At 38.7% G+C, this 16,216-nt stretch overlaps 1 protein-coding gene across 2 annotated transcripts in view; it reads left to right on the top strand.

Annotated features, from left to right (window-relative positions):
- Positions 1–16,216, top strand: part of COL28A1 (collagen type XXVIII alpha 1 chain) — a gene marked incomplete at its 5' end in the record, with an annotated part of 138,532 nt that overhangs the window by 63,860 nt on the left and 58,456 nt on the right. For both annotated transcript variants that reach the window (XM_081101761.1, XM_081101762.1), the window contains 5 exons: positions 582–653; positions 5,881–5,949; positions 6,570–6,638; positions 10,205–10,273; positions 10,849–10,917. In XM_081101761.1, the coding sequence (XP_080957887.1) occupies positions 582–653; positions 5,881–5,949; positions 6,570–6,638; positions 10,205–10,273; positions 10,849–10,917 (348 nt within the window). The remainder of the gene's footprint in view (positions 1–581; positions 654–5,880; positions 5,950–6,569; positions 6,639–10,204; positions 10,274–10,848; positions 10,918–16,216) is intronic.

Genomic DNA, 16,216 nt, shown 5'->3' with positions numbered 1-16,216 from the left:
CTCATTTTATGTTTTAAAACTGAAATAGCATGGAAGCTGAAGAACCACCTGTTAATAGGCCAAGGGTGCAAAAGAATTGTGAATTCAAACAAAGGTCCCCAAAGAAGGACACTGAACTTAGATTTTTCTTATTATATCATATTGGATAAATGGTGAAGACTGAACAATTCTGAAGTACCCAATATGCTCAAGAACATCAACAAAACCTGTGTGACTGAGCTGGGCTTGGGGCACATCACTTTAAAATTGGCATTAGTTAAGAGTGTGGCTCTGGCCGGTTTGGCTCACTGGATAGACCGTCATCGGCCTGGGGACTGAAGGGTCCCAGGTTCGATTCCAGTCAAGGGCATGTACCTTGGTTGCAGGCACATCCCCAGTAGGGGGTATGCAGGAGGCAGCTGATCGATGTTTCTCTCTCATCAATGTTTCTAACTCTCTATCCCTCTCCCTTCCTCTCTGTAAAAAAAAAAAAAAATCAATAAAATATATATATTTTTAAAAAGAATGTGGCCCTGATATGGTTGTTATATGATTGAGGAGGGTTTGTTAATACAACTATATTCTTCTAATTACTTTGTCAGGGTGATGAAGGAAAGAAAGGGAGCAAAGGAAATCACGGACAGAGAGGATTTCCGGGACCCGAAGGGCCAAAGGTAAGGTTTTTATACTCTGACTTTTGCTTTGGGGAGCTTGTAATTGTGTCTGGTTTTAATAGAATATTAGATTTCTACTGCAAATTTGGTTTCCAATTTCCTCCTTAACAAATACAAACCAAGAACTCCTAAATGAAAAAGGCTTTAGGAAATATACTATTCCAGACCGCAATAGAATGGAATAAAGAGATTGCATAAAATATGTACTCTTCATTGGAATATTTATGCGAGAGAACCTGCAGTCCTCTCTACTAACAATCAAATATTCAGAAGTTGTGATAAAGTTAGGAGATACCAATTCTCTGGCATCTTGCTTTGCTGAACAACTTACAAGGTCCTAGACTGAGAGGCAGTGCAGAGGGGATGACGAGCGGGGCTACAGAAGGCAGGAGAGTAGGATTCTTATCCTGCCCCTCCCCAGAACCTTCCGGGCCAATTGTTTCAACCACAGAAAAAAAGTAATAATAGTATCTATTTCACAGGGTTGTTGGGAAGACTAAAACTGTTAATAAAATGCTCAGCACAGTTCCTGGCACATAGTGAGAGTTCAATAATGCAGTTATTTAGAGAGAGCAAAATCAATACTGTGAAATGTGAAATAAGGAGAGATATTTATTTCTGATAAACTATCCAGGACAGGAAGCTGAGAGAGAAGTAAAGGAAATTGTGAGGCAAGCAATTAGGTATGAGTTCTGACTTAGCAAGAGAGAATATTGAGATCATTTGGATGTGTCGGGAAACAGAAATGGCAAACCTAAAAGAGTTCAGGCCTCTAGGAAGATGCTAATTGTAAAAAGAGATAAGGACCAGGCTATTAAAGAACAACTAAAAAAAAAAAAATGGTACTCGCATGATGAGAGCAGGTACAAAACAAAGCATCCCTCGTAGGCCAGTGATTCTTTTTTTAAAAAATTTTAGTATTGAGAATATTACAGATGTCTCCCACATTCTTCCCTTTGCCCCCCTCCACCCATTTCCCATCCCCACACAGGCCTTCACCTGCCTATTGTTTGTGTCAATGAACTATGCATATACGCTTATAAATTCTTTGGTTAATCTTTTCCTGCCCTCCTTCCTGCCTTCCCTGTGAGATCATCAGTCGGTTTTATGCTTCCATGTCTGTGGTCCTCTTGTTTGTCAATTTATTTTATTCCTTAGAATCCACATATTAGTGAGATCATGTGATTTTTGTCTTTCTCTGACTGGCTTATTTCACTTAGCATGATATTGTCCAGGTCCATCCATGCTGTCTCAAAGGGTAAGAGAGCCTTCATTTTCACAGCTGCCTATTGTTCCATTGAGCAAATGTATCACAGCTTTTTTATCCACTCACATACTGATGGTGACTTGGCTGTTTCCAGATCTTGGCTATTGTAAGTAATGCTACAATGTATGAACATAGGGGTGCGCATATTCTTTCTGATTGGTTTTTCCATTTTTTTTAGGATATATTCCTAGAAGTGGGGTCACTGGGTCAAATGGCAATTCCATTTTTAATTTTTAAAGGAACCTCCATACTATTTTCCATGGTGGCTGCACCAGTCTGCATTCCCACCAGCAGTGTACTAGGGTTCCCTTTCCTCCACATCCTCACCAGCACTTGTCATTTGTTAATTTGTTGATGGTAGCTATTCTGACAAGTGTGAGGTGACTCTTCATTGTCGTTTTAATTTGTATCTCTCTGATGATTAGTGATGTTGAACATTTTTTCATATGTTTGTTTGCCATCTGTATGTCCTTTTTGGAGAAATGGTTATTCAGGTGCTTTGACCATTTTTTAATTGGGTTGTCTTCCTCCTGCTGAGTTGTATGAGTTCTTTGTATATTTTGGAAATTAACCCCTTATTATTGGCAAATATGTTCTCCCATAAAATGGGCTCCCTTTACATTTTGAGGATGGTTTCTTTATATCAAACTATACTACAAAGCCACTGTAATCAAAACAGCCTTGTATTGGCATAAGAACAAGCATATAGATCAATGGAACAGAACAGAGACCCCCAAATCAACCAATGCCATTATGGTCAATTACTATTTGACAAAGAAGGCAAGAGCATACAATGGAGTAAAGATAGTTTCTTTAATAAATGGTGTTGGGAAAACTGGACAGGTACGTGCTAAAAAATGAAACTAGACCATCAATTTACACCATACACAAGAATAAGCTCAATATACATAAAATTCTTAAATGTACATTATGAAACCATAAAAATCCTAGAAGAAAATATAGGCAGTAAAATCACAGACATCTTACGTAGCAGAATATTCACCAATACATCTCCCAGGGCAAGAGAAACAAAAGAAAAAAAAGACAAATGGGACTACATCAACCTAAAAAGCTTTGCACAGCAATAGACTAGTGTCCCTCAGTATCCCCCAAAGAGCTTGTTACAAATCCATATTTCTTGGCACCATGCCCAGAGATCTAAGTAGGTGAAGGGGCACCAGCAATATGATTTTCTTAAATAAGTGCCTTCTACTGCAGGTAGTTCAGGCAGCACATGATGAGAAATCCCACTTTATAAGAAATGTGTTATATTACTATTAATACGAGTGACTACTCTTTATGTCTGTTACTCTTATTCAAAGTGAATATTTTTCTGTATTTTTAAATAAAGCTCTTTTTTGATGAAGAACTGCTCTATTTGAAAGCACAATCAAATCTTAATACGGGGTCTTTAAAAATGTATACCTTCTAGGTATATAATTATGTATTTAAAAGTACAGTAATTGGCCTCTTTTAAAAAAAGTTGAGTAGATTAAATCTGGAAGGATAATTTTGCCCTGGTCTTAGTGAAAAATTTAACAGGTGAATGTTTTATTTCTTCGCCATAGGACTGAACTGGGTGGTCATCTTTTGCCAGAATCCTGGTGTGTCATGTGCCATTGCCTTGTAGCTTTGGAATTAAGGGTGGGCACATACATGCACTGGCATGATGTGGGCCCCAGTAGGCCAGTGTGCTCAGCGGTCCAACATTTTAGGGACTGAGCAGGAGGCCTCAGCTGTGGCTCAGGGCAGGAGTCATTACCAGTGACTCTCCCAAAGGAGGCAGGAGATCAAACGGTCAGTTCATGATCTGAGAATAGTTCATTTTTTAAGGCAGGAGGAAGCAAACTTTTTTTTTTTATTAAATCCTCATGGAGGATATGCTTACTGATTTTAGAGAGAAAGGTAGGGGAAGGGAGGGAGAATGCGAGGTGGGGAGAGGGAGTGGGAGAATAGGGACGATAGAGGGAGAGAGGGAGAATCATAGATGTGAGAGAAAACGTTCATTGATTGCCTCCTATATGTGCCCCACTGGGGATCGAACTCACGACCTAGGTATGTCCTCTGACCAGGAATTGAACTCACAGTTACTATATGGGACAATGCTCCAACTACACTGGCCAGGGCAGGAGGAGGCAAATTTTTTGGTAGATGTATAGGTAGTAAATACTATAGGCTTTGCAGGCCAAGGAGAAAAATTGAATATATTATATACACTATTTTTAAACAATCATTTAAAAATGTGAAAGCCATTTTTAGCCCCTGGCTGTACAAAGCCAGATGGCAGGTGGGATTTGGCCCACAGGTTGCATTTTGCTGCACCTGTTCTATATCAGCAGTTTCTAAACTGTTTGATTATGCATCTCTATAGTAAAAAAAATATTGCCCATACTCCAATATAGTTTTGTTTATTTTTAATTATAATTTTAATTCATAAACTATCATATTAATGTCATAGGTTTATCTAAATAATTGAAAATTTAAAAGATGAGATAAAAATATATAGTGTAGTCCTAATATTATTTTCTAATAATGCCAAATGGGTCATTTTAAACACCTTGTAGGAATTGTGCACTCTCTTTTAATGATAATTGTTTTGCATAGTGTGTTTTGGGAAGGTAATGATACCTACATCAGAATCACCAGAGGTGACTCATAAAAATTCATATTTCTGGATCTATTGAATTCATATTTAGCCCCTAGATCTATTGAATTAAAATATCTGGGACTGATCATCAGTAGACAACCAGATAAAGAAGATATAGAATATACATACAATGGAATATTACTCAGCCATTACATATATACATACAATGGAATATTACTCAGAATGAAATCTCACCATTTGTGACAGCATGGATGAATGTAGAGGGTATTATGCTAAGTGAAATAAGTCAGACAGGTAAAGACAAATACCATATGATTTCACTTATATGTGAAATTTAAAAACAAAATAAATAAGCAAAATAGAAACAGACTCATAGAGAACTGACTGATGGTGGGTAGGTGTGAGGTGGGTTGGAGGGCTGGATGAAAATGGTGAAGGGATAAAGAAGTACAAACTGGCAGTTACAAAACAGCTACGGGATGTAAAGAACAGCATAGGGAATACAGCCAACAATATTGTAATAACTATGTATGGTACCAGTTGGGTACTAAAGTTATTGGGGCAATCAGTTTATAAATTTATAAATGTCTAACCACTATGCTGTACATCTCAAACTAACATAATATTGAATGTCAACTAGAGTTGGGAAATTTTTTTTTTTAAATATCTCTGGGACTGAAACCCTGGATTCTATATTTTGCCAAATTCCTCTGGTGATGGGGAATTTGGTGGGACAAAGATACTGCTTGCTATTTCAAACTGAGTCTTTATTGAGACTCAATATTGAGATACCAAATATTATTGAGAAATGTTTTAATTTTTCTATTTGAAAATAATTTTTTATCATAAGCTGTCTACTTCTAAGATGGGATATGTGACAACTTACAATGGAAGACTGACATACTATGGGCAACATAACAAAATAACAAAGGAAAAAGTTATAAACTATAAGAAACATTATTCATTGACCAAGTATACCCCAAAACTTATGCTGAAGATAATTGTTATAATTGAACAAATATTTTTCTCTGACTTCCCTGGCCTATGACAAAAGGGAAGCACCATAAAGTGTATAATTTTTATTAGCTAATAAAAGGATGCACAAGAGATAAAATTTTCCTAATACTCAGGAATTAGTTGAGTACATTTATGAAAGGCAGTGAAATCTTAATCATAAATAACTTTAGTCGTGGTTTAACAAAGATGTAAAAATATTTCACATTGGTCTGTAAAATAGACAGGTCATGCTTTTTTAAAATGCTTTGAACACATTTCTGTGTTTTTCCTAATATGATTCCTGTATATAGTTTTCTTTTGCTTGAAATGTAATAAGCATTTTTCTCTGCTTTTAGGGTGAGCCAGGGGTTATGGGCCCTATTGGGATTCCTGGAGCATCAATTCCTGGACCACCTGGACCAAAGGTATGCATTCTTGGGAATATATTTTTTCCTTTTTTCTTAGACAATTGGGAAGGAGGGGGCGAGATTCATGATGCCAGTCAGCTAGAATTTTAGTTTTGGAAGAACCCAAGCTGTTATTTAGTTCAAACCTGATTTATCACAATTAAGCAAACTGAAGGCCAGCAGCAAATATAAGATTAGAAACCAGATTTCTGTTCCTGGTCTTGAACTTGTCACTTCACCTTGAATTACCTCCCCCAAATTCAAGACCTTAGAGCAGGTAAGAATTTCCTGCATTTATTCAGAAGAATCTTCTAGGATTTATAATCAGGAAGTGTGACAGAAAAGAAATCCACTCAGATTTGAGAGCATCCCCAGACATTCACAGCCTAAACATTTGTGTCAAGTTAGCCACCTCTTATTTCAGTGGCCTTTCTCTAAACCAGCTTAGTAGTTTTTACTGACAGCTTTTATTTACTTAGGCTATGAAATTCCCCTCCAGTATATTAGAAGAATGTTCTCTCTCAAGATCTGATAGTGGTAAATTAGGCCCTTTACAAACCACTTTTTTTGCCCCCTGCCATTGTGGTTTCTTATGCAACCTAAAGTCTGAAACTCTGAACATTATTTGAAATGTCCAGGGAGATAGAGGAGGACCTGGAGTGCCTGGATTTAAAGGAGAACCTGGCATTGCTATTCGAGGACCAAAGGTAGGCTTTATTTATGTTCTTTTATTTTTATATTTTCTGTATGTGAGAGAATGAAAGTAGATTTAACGCATCATAAGTTGATGACGGAGATAGTTCTACTTCCAGGATGCTGTTGAATTCAAATATAAGAATACACTATTCTCTGTAGTAAAAAAAACAACTCAACAGATCATTTATTTTTCATAAATCAGAGGATCATTTATTTTTCCTAAGTGTCATCCATCTTTCTGAGTTATTTTAGACGAGAATGCAAATAATTATGGAAGACAGCTTTAAGTAGTCATTTCTATTTTTCCATGGCAGCAAAGCCCAGCACTGCAGCAATATTTAACATTCCAAATGGCAACAAGCACATCCCTGTGTTCACACAGGCTTCAGGGCTCCACAATCAGCACTCAGTAAGTGAGTAGCATGTTATGTAGCTTTGAAGCTGGCTTCAGTTATATCAAATTGTCTCTTCAAGACAAAAGGGTTCAAGTACTAACATCAGTGATTTTCAAACTTCAAAAAAAAAAAGTGTGTGTGTGTGTGTGTGTGTGTGTGTGTGTGTGTGTGTAATTTCAGAGAGGAAGGGAGTGGGAGAGAGAGATAGAAACATCAATGATAAGAATAATTGATTGGCTGCCTCCTGACTGGGAATCGAACCATAACCTCCTGGATCATAGGTTGATATTCAACCACTGAACCACACCGGCTGGGCCAAAAAAAACAAAACTTAGAACCATCTTTGAAATATAATGCAAAACCTATTATATACTGATATAAATTGTAGGGGTTCTTTCTGAAGGTCAAGGAGGATCCTGGCATCATTTTTCTTAATCACGTTAACAGTCATCCTTGCTAGGGTGACAATCTTCTGGTTTACTGGGGACAGAGGAGGTTCCAGGGATGTGGGAGGTTCAAGCTGAAACAGAAAGTCCCAGACAAACCAGAACAAGATGATAACCTTACTTCCCAGACTTTGAGGCACATAGGAACCCAAGTTATGTACAACTCCAGGAGAAAATCCAAATTTCATAATTAAAACTATAGATACGACCTTGATCAAGAACATTTGGGTGATCATTTTTATACTGTTTGATAACTTCCTGGACCTGTGTATTCCTAAGTTTATGATTTATAGTTGCTTCTTTCTACTTACTCCTTTCCATAGAAATAAAGTCCAATTAAATATGCAGCTAGGGTTTATAAGCCCCACCTTATTTTCTACTGATGATCATTGGACATTATTGGTGCTAGTATTTTTGGTGCTAGTAAAGTTATTGCCTCCTCCCTCCAAGCATTTTCAAATCCCTTGTCCTCTAAAGATGCTCTTTCTGTCCTTCTTCCCTAATACATGGGTCTTTAAGCATTTGGGGGGTTAAACGCCTGATGGAAATTTTGTCACATTAATTCAGTTTTTGTGTATTACTTCAGAAAACTCCCAGATTTCCCCCCCGCCCCCAAAGCCCATTTTAAAACATCCGATTAAGATTTCTGCTCTGATTTATGTTGAATGAGAGACACTTCAAATTGAATCACTTTGCACGACATTTTCTTGAATCCAGTGCAAAGAGGCCAAGTGGCAATATTCCATCGAAAAGAATGTTGTGAGGAGTCCAAAATAAAAACCTGAGAAGGAGCACTTCTCTTCTCCCCATCTCCTGATATTCCTGTGAACATTAGAAGTAACAAGCTAACTAAAATGTTTGCAGAAGCGAAGATAAAGTTCTCTAGGAAAAAAAAAAGTTTATAAACTATTAATGTTTTAATGTCCCCCCACCCCCCAGTGTGGGTGCCAGAGGCTAAATGATAACAGCTGCTGACAATCTGTTATAGGCTTGGCATGTCTAAAGAAAAACTGAAAGCGAATTTTCATTCCAATCTTTCAACTTAACCAGGGAGCAGTTATTGCTTTTTGTTGTGGGCCTGCTCCTTGTGTAAGCATGGAGAGAAACAGACATCTTATTTTGGGACATATCCCATGTGGATGCTTAAAGCTTTAACCTTAATTTAAACACGGTTGGAATAGCATAATAGATTGCTTCTGAGAAGTGACCAGTTTCCTGTACTTGGAGATACACCAAAGCTCACCTCTCCAGAAGACCTTGCTCTTGTTCTCTGTCATAACAGCTGTATGCAGTCATCTCGGATTTCTGTGGATGATAAATAGTAAATTCAGTTTTAGCAAGTGACCACATGTGTTCTGAACATGATCCTTCTTAAGAAGGTTAATCATGTAAAACCAGTCTCTTAGATTTAATAGGAAAAAAACAGTTATTGCATGAGTGGGAGGTGGCGGACAATGGGGGGGATAAGGACACATACGTAATACCTTAATCAATAAAAAAGAACAACAACCATAAAAGCAGTTGTTGCCTTAATGGTTTTCAAAACACTTTTAACTTTCTTACTGCTTAAAGGGTATGCAGATTTCCTCCCTGTCCAATCAATCATTCTTGCATAGGAGTAGAATTAGGAACATTTTGGAGAGTTGGGATTTTGGCCAACATTTTGAATTAGAAAAATGGCAGTTTGATTTCAGGGTTTGCTATCATATAAGCAAAGTATCGAGAGTTCTGCTACTTTTTCCAATCTTGGAAGACAAAGGTCTGTCTATTAATAGAGTTTCTTCCTAATGTAAAAGTCAAAAATAATTGATATGTACTGACAAAAGGGCCATTGCAAGAGTTATCGTAGTAGCAATGGAATGTGGTATAAAAGGAATATTACAAGTTTTAAACAAGTGCCAAAGACTTATATTGAATAAAACGTCTAGGTGTGTCTTCCTCATTTTTCTTTTTCTTTCTCCCTCTCCATTTTACTTTCACCAAAAATGTCTTTAATTTCCATTTGTAGAGAGCACACATCTCAAAACACTTGTTCAAGAGGCAATAAGCACATTTCTCTATCCTTTATACCAGAGGCCAGTAGTTACTACTGAGAGTTTTTGATGTCTAAGTTTATCACGATAAAGCAATGCTTACAACGTTTTCCTAGGTCTCAAAAAATAAGAACCACTAACTCTGTGTCCTGGCCTTTTATAACTTTTTTTAACACAGCCTGTTTTAATTTTTTATTTGGGCTTATTAATTCCCCATGTTACTTGGGCCCTATTGAGGCCCATAGTAATAAATAACATTCAGTTATCTTACTTTACACTTCAAATTTTGCTATGTATTCTTTTTTACCCTTTTTCTTACAGGATGCTTACTAAATTTTCTCATTTTTATACCTGTTCCTAATGTATGCTGCAGTAAAAACCCATAATTTAAAAAATTAAAATATCAGCAACCAGCTATCTTCTAATTTCTATGAAATGTGTTTTCTATAGAGCACTCAGTAATGGTTCACATATATTATTTCCTACATGCATTTCATGATTCCCACCACATACAAGGAGTAAGACTTATGAGGAGATAATGAGTTACCATATGTGGTAGGATTTCCTTCTAAACATTTCCAAATCATTCCTTTTGCACGTATCAAATCTACTTTTGGCATATTGAGTTGGTAGTGTGCTCACGTTTTACCCGGCATCCCACAATTTAGTCTTATGATATCACCTGGTGTTGGAATTTATCCAGGGTGCCCAAGGCCCTCGAGGACCAGTGGGTGCTCCAGGACTCAAAGGCGATGGCTATCCTGGTGTGGCTGTAAGTTTGGGCATTGCTTTTATCTCTTTCCTTCTTCCCTGCCTTCCCTCCCTTTCTCCTTGTTTCCTTCTTCTTGCCCTCCCTTCATCATTCCTTTCTCTCTCTCCCCCTTTTTGCCTCCATCTGCCCTCCCCTTCCCTTCCTTCTTTCTTCCTTCTCCTCCTCCCTCCCTTTCCTCTCCTTTCCTCTCCTTTCCTCTCCTTTTCTCTCTTTTCCTCTCCTTTCCTCTCCTTTCCTCTCCTTTTCTCTCTTTTCCTCTCCTTTCCTCTCCTTTCCTTTCCTTTCCTTTCCTTTCCTTTCCTTTCCTTTCCTTTCCTTTCCTTTCCTTTCCTTTCCTTTTTTTTTTCTTTCTTTCTTTCTTTCTTTCTTTCTTTCTTTCTTTCTTTCTTTCTTTCTTTCTTTCTTTCTTTCTTTTTCTTTCTTTCTTTCTTTCTTCCTTCCTTCCTTCCTTCCTTCCTTCCTTCCTTCCTTCCTTCCTTCCTTTCTTTCTTTCTTTCTTTCTTTTCTTTTCTTTTTTCTTTCTTTCAAATACTGCAAACAAAGTTGCTCACTCTCTCCCTTATCATGCCATCTAGGGACCTCGAGGATTACCAGGACCCCCGGGACCAATGGGTTTACGTGGAGTGGGGGACACTGGAGCAAAGGTGAGATTTTAAAGTAGGTAACATGATAGCTTCTAGAGGGACATGATTTTGGTGTGTGTGTGTGTTTTTTTTAATCAGGCATGATAGAAGAGTAGGGGTATCTAAAGAATTGATAACGTTATTAATCCTCATCCATGGACTTCCTGGGGACCTTGCATTAATTTGAACAGGTAGCTTAACGTTATGGTTTTTCTCTTGCTTTCCTTGTGCAATCCTCACATTCCTTTGCTTTGATTTCCTGCACCGAGATCAGTCGGTCCAGAGCCCTCTTCGCTTTCCTAGGTGCCCTCATCCAGTTCCATGGCTTTAACCACAGCCATGTGCCAATGACATCCCGATTTCTATTTTCCCTGCTCTAAACTCTGGTCTCACACCTCTGGTTTCTTCCACACAGCGCCTCTCAGATTTCTCACAGTCTCTCCAACCTGACATCCAAATAGAACCCTTGCTTTTCACCTCATAAGGTTGTAAATGGCACTCCCATGCACCCCACGCTGATGTGATGACACCTGAGTCGTTCTTGGTCCCTTCCTTTCCCCCTGCTTCCTCCACGTCGAGCCCCATAGCAAATCCTGTCAGTCCTACCTTCAAAACATATTTTGACTCTGGCTGATTTTCTCCTGCTGCTTCCACCCGGGAAGACTGCCTCGGCTATTAAAATAGCCTCTTCACTGGTCTTCCCTCTTTACCTCTGGCCTTCTATTACCTAGTAGGCAGAGGGCTCTCTTACAACTGTAAATCAGATCTTATCTCTTTCCTTCTCAAAAAACACTTTGGTGGCTTCTCTTTGTGGTGAGAACAAGCTCCAGCCACTTTTCATGGCCTATGAGGCCCTTCACGACCTGACCGCAGCTCCTGCCCCTTCCTCTCTTGCTGCCAATGCCACCCCCCCACCCCCACCCCAAGTCACACTACACACTGCTTCAGGTCATCCCTGCTTCCAGGCCTTGGTTCTGTCAGGATGGCTCACCTCCCTCACCACCCATTCAAAAGCAGTCATCTTTCTCTCCCCTCCCTTCCTCCCTCCCTCCTCATCACGATCATATCCCTTTGTGTATTTCCTACATAGCAGGTATCACTTTCTGAAATCATCTTGCTCATTGCCTGCCTTGCATACTCCAGAAGAGTAAGCTTTCTTGAATGCAAGCTCTTTGTTTTGTTCCCTGCTAAATTCCCCACTCCAGAACTAGGTGTGCCGCCCAATAGGAGCTTTATAACATGTTGCATGAATGGAAAATGAATGAATGATCAATCTTACCCCAAAGAGAGCATTTTTCCTTAGAATACACCAACTCAGTATTTTTTTTTTTTTTTTTAGTTGTGATACCAGTTTATTCCTGGGAGGATGTCCAGGCAGCATCCACTTACTCTGCCGCCATTTTTAATCCCCTTAAAATCATTTTTCTTGAAATATTAACATTTATTGCATGTAACATTATATTTAAAATCATTTTTCTTGAAAACAACTCAGTTTTTTTAATGCATCCAGGTGATTAGGGAGAGATGTTGTAAGTGCTCAATGTCAACTTTTTGCCTTTTTTTTTTGGTCTCTGCCCCATCACTTAGGAGTGACCACACCTTGAGACTGCTTCTGTGTGAGGAATGAGGCAGGCGTTCTCTTGTCCTCTCCCGGTAGAATGAAAGATTGAACACCCATGGCACTAAATATCCTGTCCCAAGGAGATCTGTCTGTCAGGGTGATCATGAGAGTCCAGGAGAGGCTTGTCTGAAAGTGCCGGGTAGACTGTGCAGAGCAGACACCCCCAGGTGCTTTGATCAGGATCTGGCTTGGTCAGACTACAGACTGACTCCGATCCTCTACACACCTCGGCAGTGCCAGTGACCTTATTGCGTTTAGGTATTGTAGTATTTTTTTTTTCTTTAAGGCAAAGTATCTGTCAAATGTTAAAATGTAAACATAGAAAGAGAAAAGAAATTTTTTTTGTTTTTATACCACATATTCCTTTAGTTAGAGAAATAGAAGCTTATTCCTATTTATAGTGAGGCATGATATAAAATCTGTTAAATATATACTGGAATGTATTTGTATTCCAATGGAATTGTATGATCATTTACATTTCCAAAGTAGATTATTGTGAAGATTTTATGTAAGTATATGTTAACTATGCTATTACATTACTATCTTACAGCGAGCAATAATAATGAGGCACAGATAGAGAACACTTAAAAATTTGATTCCTGTGAATGTTCACTGTCAGATTATTTAACATGTAGACTAAAACATTTACTAAATGAGTTCGTATACGGCTTTTCTCTAAGTCCCTTGTATTTATTTCCATATGCATTTCAAGGGTGGAAAATCAAGGAAAACACTGTTCTTTCTAAATTTTATCCTGCCTATTTTTTGTAACAGTCAACATGTTGCCAGGAGCTGCATCTTAAGTGAAAGAGTATCTCTGTGAGCCCACAAGGGGGGCTGAGTGGAAGCAGCAGCCTATAGCTCACTTCCAGCTGAAGGGAGAAGAGAGCATCAGCCAGGACCTGCCTCTCTCCGCCCACCTCCCTCTCTGCTGCCTTTTCCTTCCCTCTGCTGCCTGTTTCTGTCGATGTGGGGGAAATTAAGTTATCCTGGCAAACTAGCCCTGGAGGGCCATGTCAGGAGTGTGAGCTAGTCTTAGAATCCAAGGACTTGGATCAATCATTTGAAAATACAGGAAATTTTAAAGGCAAACATCAGCTTTTCATAACTTTCAAAACCATCTCTCCTCTTTTAAAGAAGCCTTCACATCTCCACGTGGCCTTTTCTCTTTTTTTCTAAAGAAAACTTGGATGCGCGTGCATGCACACACGAACAGAAGTTGGGGTGAGGGCATCAGTGGGGGGGGTGGGGGTAACGTGTGGGGATAAGGACACATATGTAATAACTTAATAAAAAAATAGAAAATAAAAACAAATATAAAGAAATAAAAATGTAAAGAAAAGCAAGAGAAAAAAAAGAAAAGAAACGAAAATATTCAGAGAAATCTAATTCCCATTTAACTTTGTCCTTCCGGGTTGGCAGAGTGAAGGTGAAACTCTCAAACTATTTACAGTTGTTAGTGGTAGCAGAAGTACAGGACTTAAGTGTGTGCAAAATTTCTCTCCTTCCATTCTGACTTTTAAAACAGCAGAGAAATCATATTATGTGTGTGTAGCTGTATAGACATATATAGCTGATATGTTTTTCATTAAAACTCTGTGTAGTCACCTTAAAGTACTGGCCTTAGGGCATTAACTTATAAAACAAATGTGTTTGGAAATGAGGAAACCATTAAGGCTGATTATTAATTTATGGTGGGCTTTTGTGATATTTGGTTAAGGTCACACATGTTTAGCATATGACACAGACATTTGAATCAAAGCTTCTATGTTTCAAAACATATAAAAACCAGTCCCTGACTTCTTGCACCCTTGTGGTGCTCCAGGCAAATTCTTTATGACATCAGTGGCTATAGCACTTCTATATACATTACCTTGAATTTAATCCAAATTTTGACAAGGGCTTCTGAGAGATTTCTAAAATTCTTGTAAAAATTACAATGTTCAAGGTAAAAGCAGATATAGTTTTAAAATCCATGTTGGGAACATGCCCTGAAGAGGAACAGACAATTTGGTTTCTTGCTAAGTGGGATGCACTCATCCAGTGCCCTGACTCCTGGACCCACATTCCCTGCTTCTGTATGGGGAAGTCAAGTTCAAAGATCCTATGTAACACTGCCTGCATTTCTGTACTGGACCCTAGAGACTAGAAGGACCCTTTGTGATTTGGGGGACAATCATTATGTAAATCTCATTTCCCTTTGAGAAACTCAGATAACTCCCCCTCCCCGTATTTTCAACCCCAAGGACTATTGAGATGCATATTGTCCCAGGGTGATCACTGACATCTCTGAGGGTAAGAGTTTGTTCTTGGCCTCTTAGAAGAGGAATGAATGCAAGGAGTGGCTCTCCGGAGCTCCATAAAGGCAGGTGCATCCCCCCATGTCCCTCTCTGAGCTCTTTCAGCCCCTTCAGTGTGCTAGTTCCTCACAGAGAAAGCATGGTCCAAAGCTCTGGGGGTGCTGAGTTCAGGCCAATTCTTACACAAAGCAGATCAAACCTGGCATTGGGGGCCCTCATGGGACCTCTTACCCATCGAGTGGTTGGAATAAGGTCTGTAGACAGAAAGACTTGTTGGGTTGTTGTTATTATTATTATTGTATATTACCTAAATACTATATATTAATACTATCTAAATATTTCCAGAATATTGTGACATTTTTAAACAACCCACTTATTTTATAGATGAGGAAATCAATAACCATAAAGACTGAACAATTTGCCCCTTTGTAATATAAATAGTTTTGATACTATATTGTGTTTGTGTATGAGGGGGACACTATGAATATGGATGAATGGATGAAAAACTAAATGGAAGAAGAAATCAGAGCAGAAAGAATGGCTTGGCCTGATCTATAGGTGCTCAGTCCCCAGAGCTGTCCATCTTCTGACTATCACAGCACCATGCAGTGTTCAGTTGGATTGTTTCTCTTTCCAGTCTAGCTTTTCCATCGTCATGACTTAAATGATGTAAACATTAAAGGGAAGCATAAACCTAAACCCCAAAGAGTTAAACATTTTTCAAAAGCTTTAAATGTTTAACTATTGTAAATGCATGCTTTATTTGACAAAAGTGGCCCATAGTCATAAATTAAAATGCAAGTCTATGTGAAATTCCACTGAGTACCATTATTCTAAAAATGTTCCCAGCATCTGAATCGCTCCTCTGTTCTCTGCAATGGCTCACATATGTGCATACCACCAACAGGCAGTGGCGGAACAGAGGAGTGATTCACACAGAGCTGCATTCGGAATTTGTATATTCCATCGGCAGACATGGAGTGGACAAGGAACTCCATTTTGAACAGTGTCTGACAAGGAGGGCTGGCCTAGGACACAGACTTCATGATAATGAAGTTAAGGGTCCATGACTCCAAATTGGAGGTGAAGAAACCCACCTCCCAGAACTTGACTGCAAAATTGCTACAGGCAGAACAATCAGCTCAAAAAAAAAAAAACAGGACTAATTAAAGCCAGAGACATATCAAATTTAAATGCCAGACGATTTGACCTTTAGATTTCAGCAAAGGTCACATTCAAGCCAGGAAAACTTGACTAGGTGACTTTTCAAGGTTACTTCCCCGTTCAGTTCTATGCATGATCACTAAAATCAGAGCTGCACTCCAGGCGATGTTATGATTTTCAGTATTGCTTTTTTCTCTGCTGTTTTCCTAGCTCTGCATTTCTCTCCCCAAGAGTA

The sequence above is a fragment of the Myotis nattereri genome, assembly GCF_964212035.1.
Source record: "Myotis nattereri genome assembly, chromosome: 11".
Classification (NCBI taxonomy): domain Eukaryota; kingdom Metazoa; phylum Chordata; class Mammalia; order Chiroptera; family Vespertilionidae; genus Myotis; species Myotis nattereri.
The sequence above is the reverse complement of the archived record's forward strand: the minus strand, read 5'-3'. Positions and strand labels throughout refer to the sequence as shown.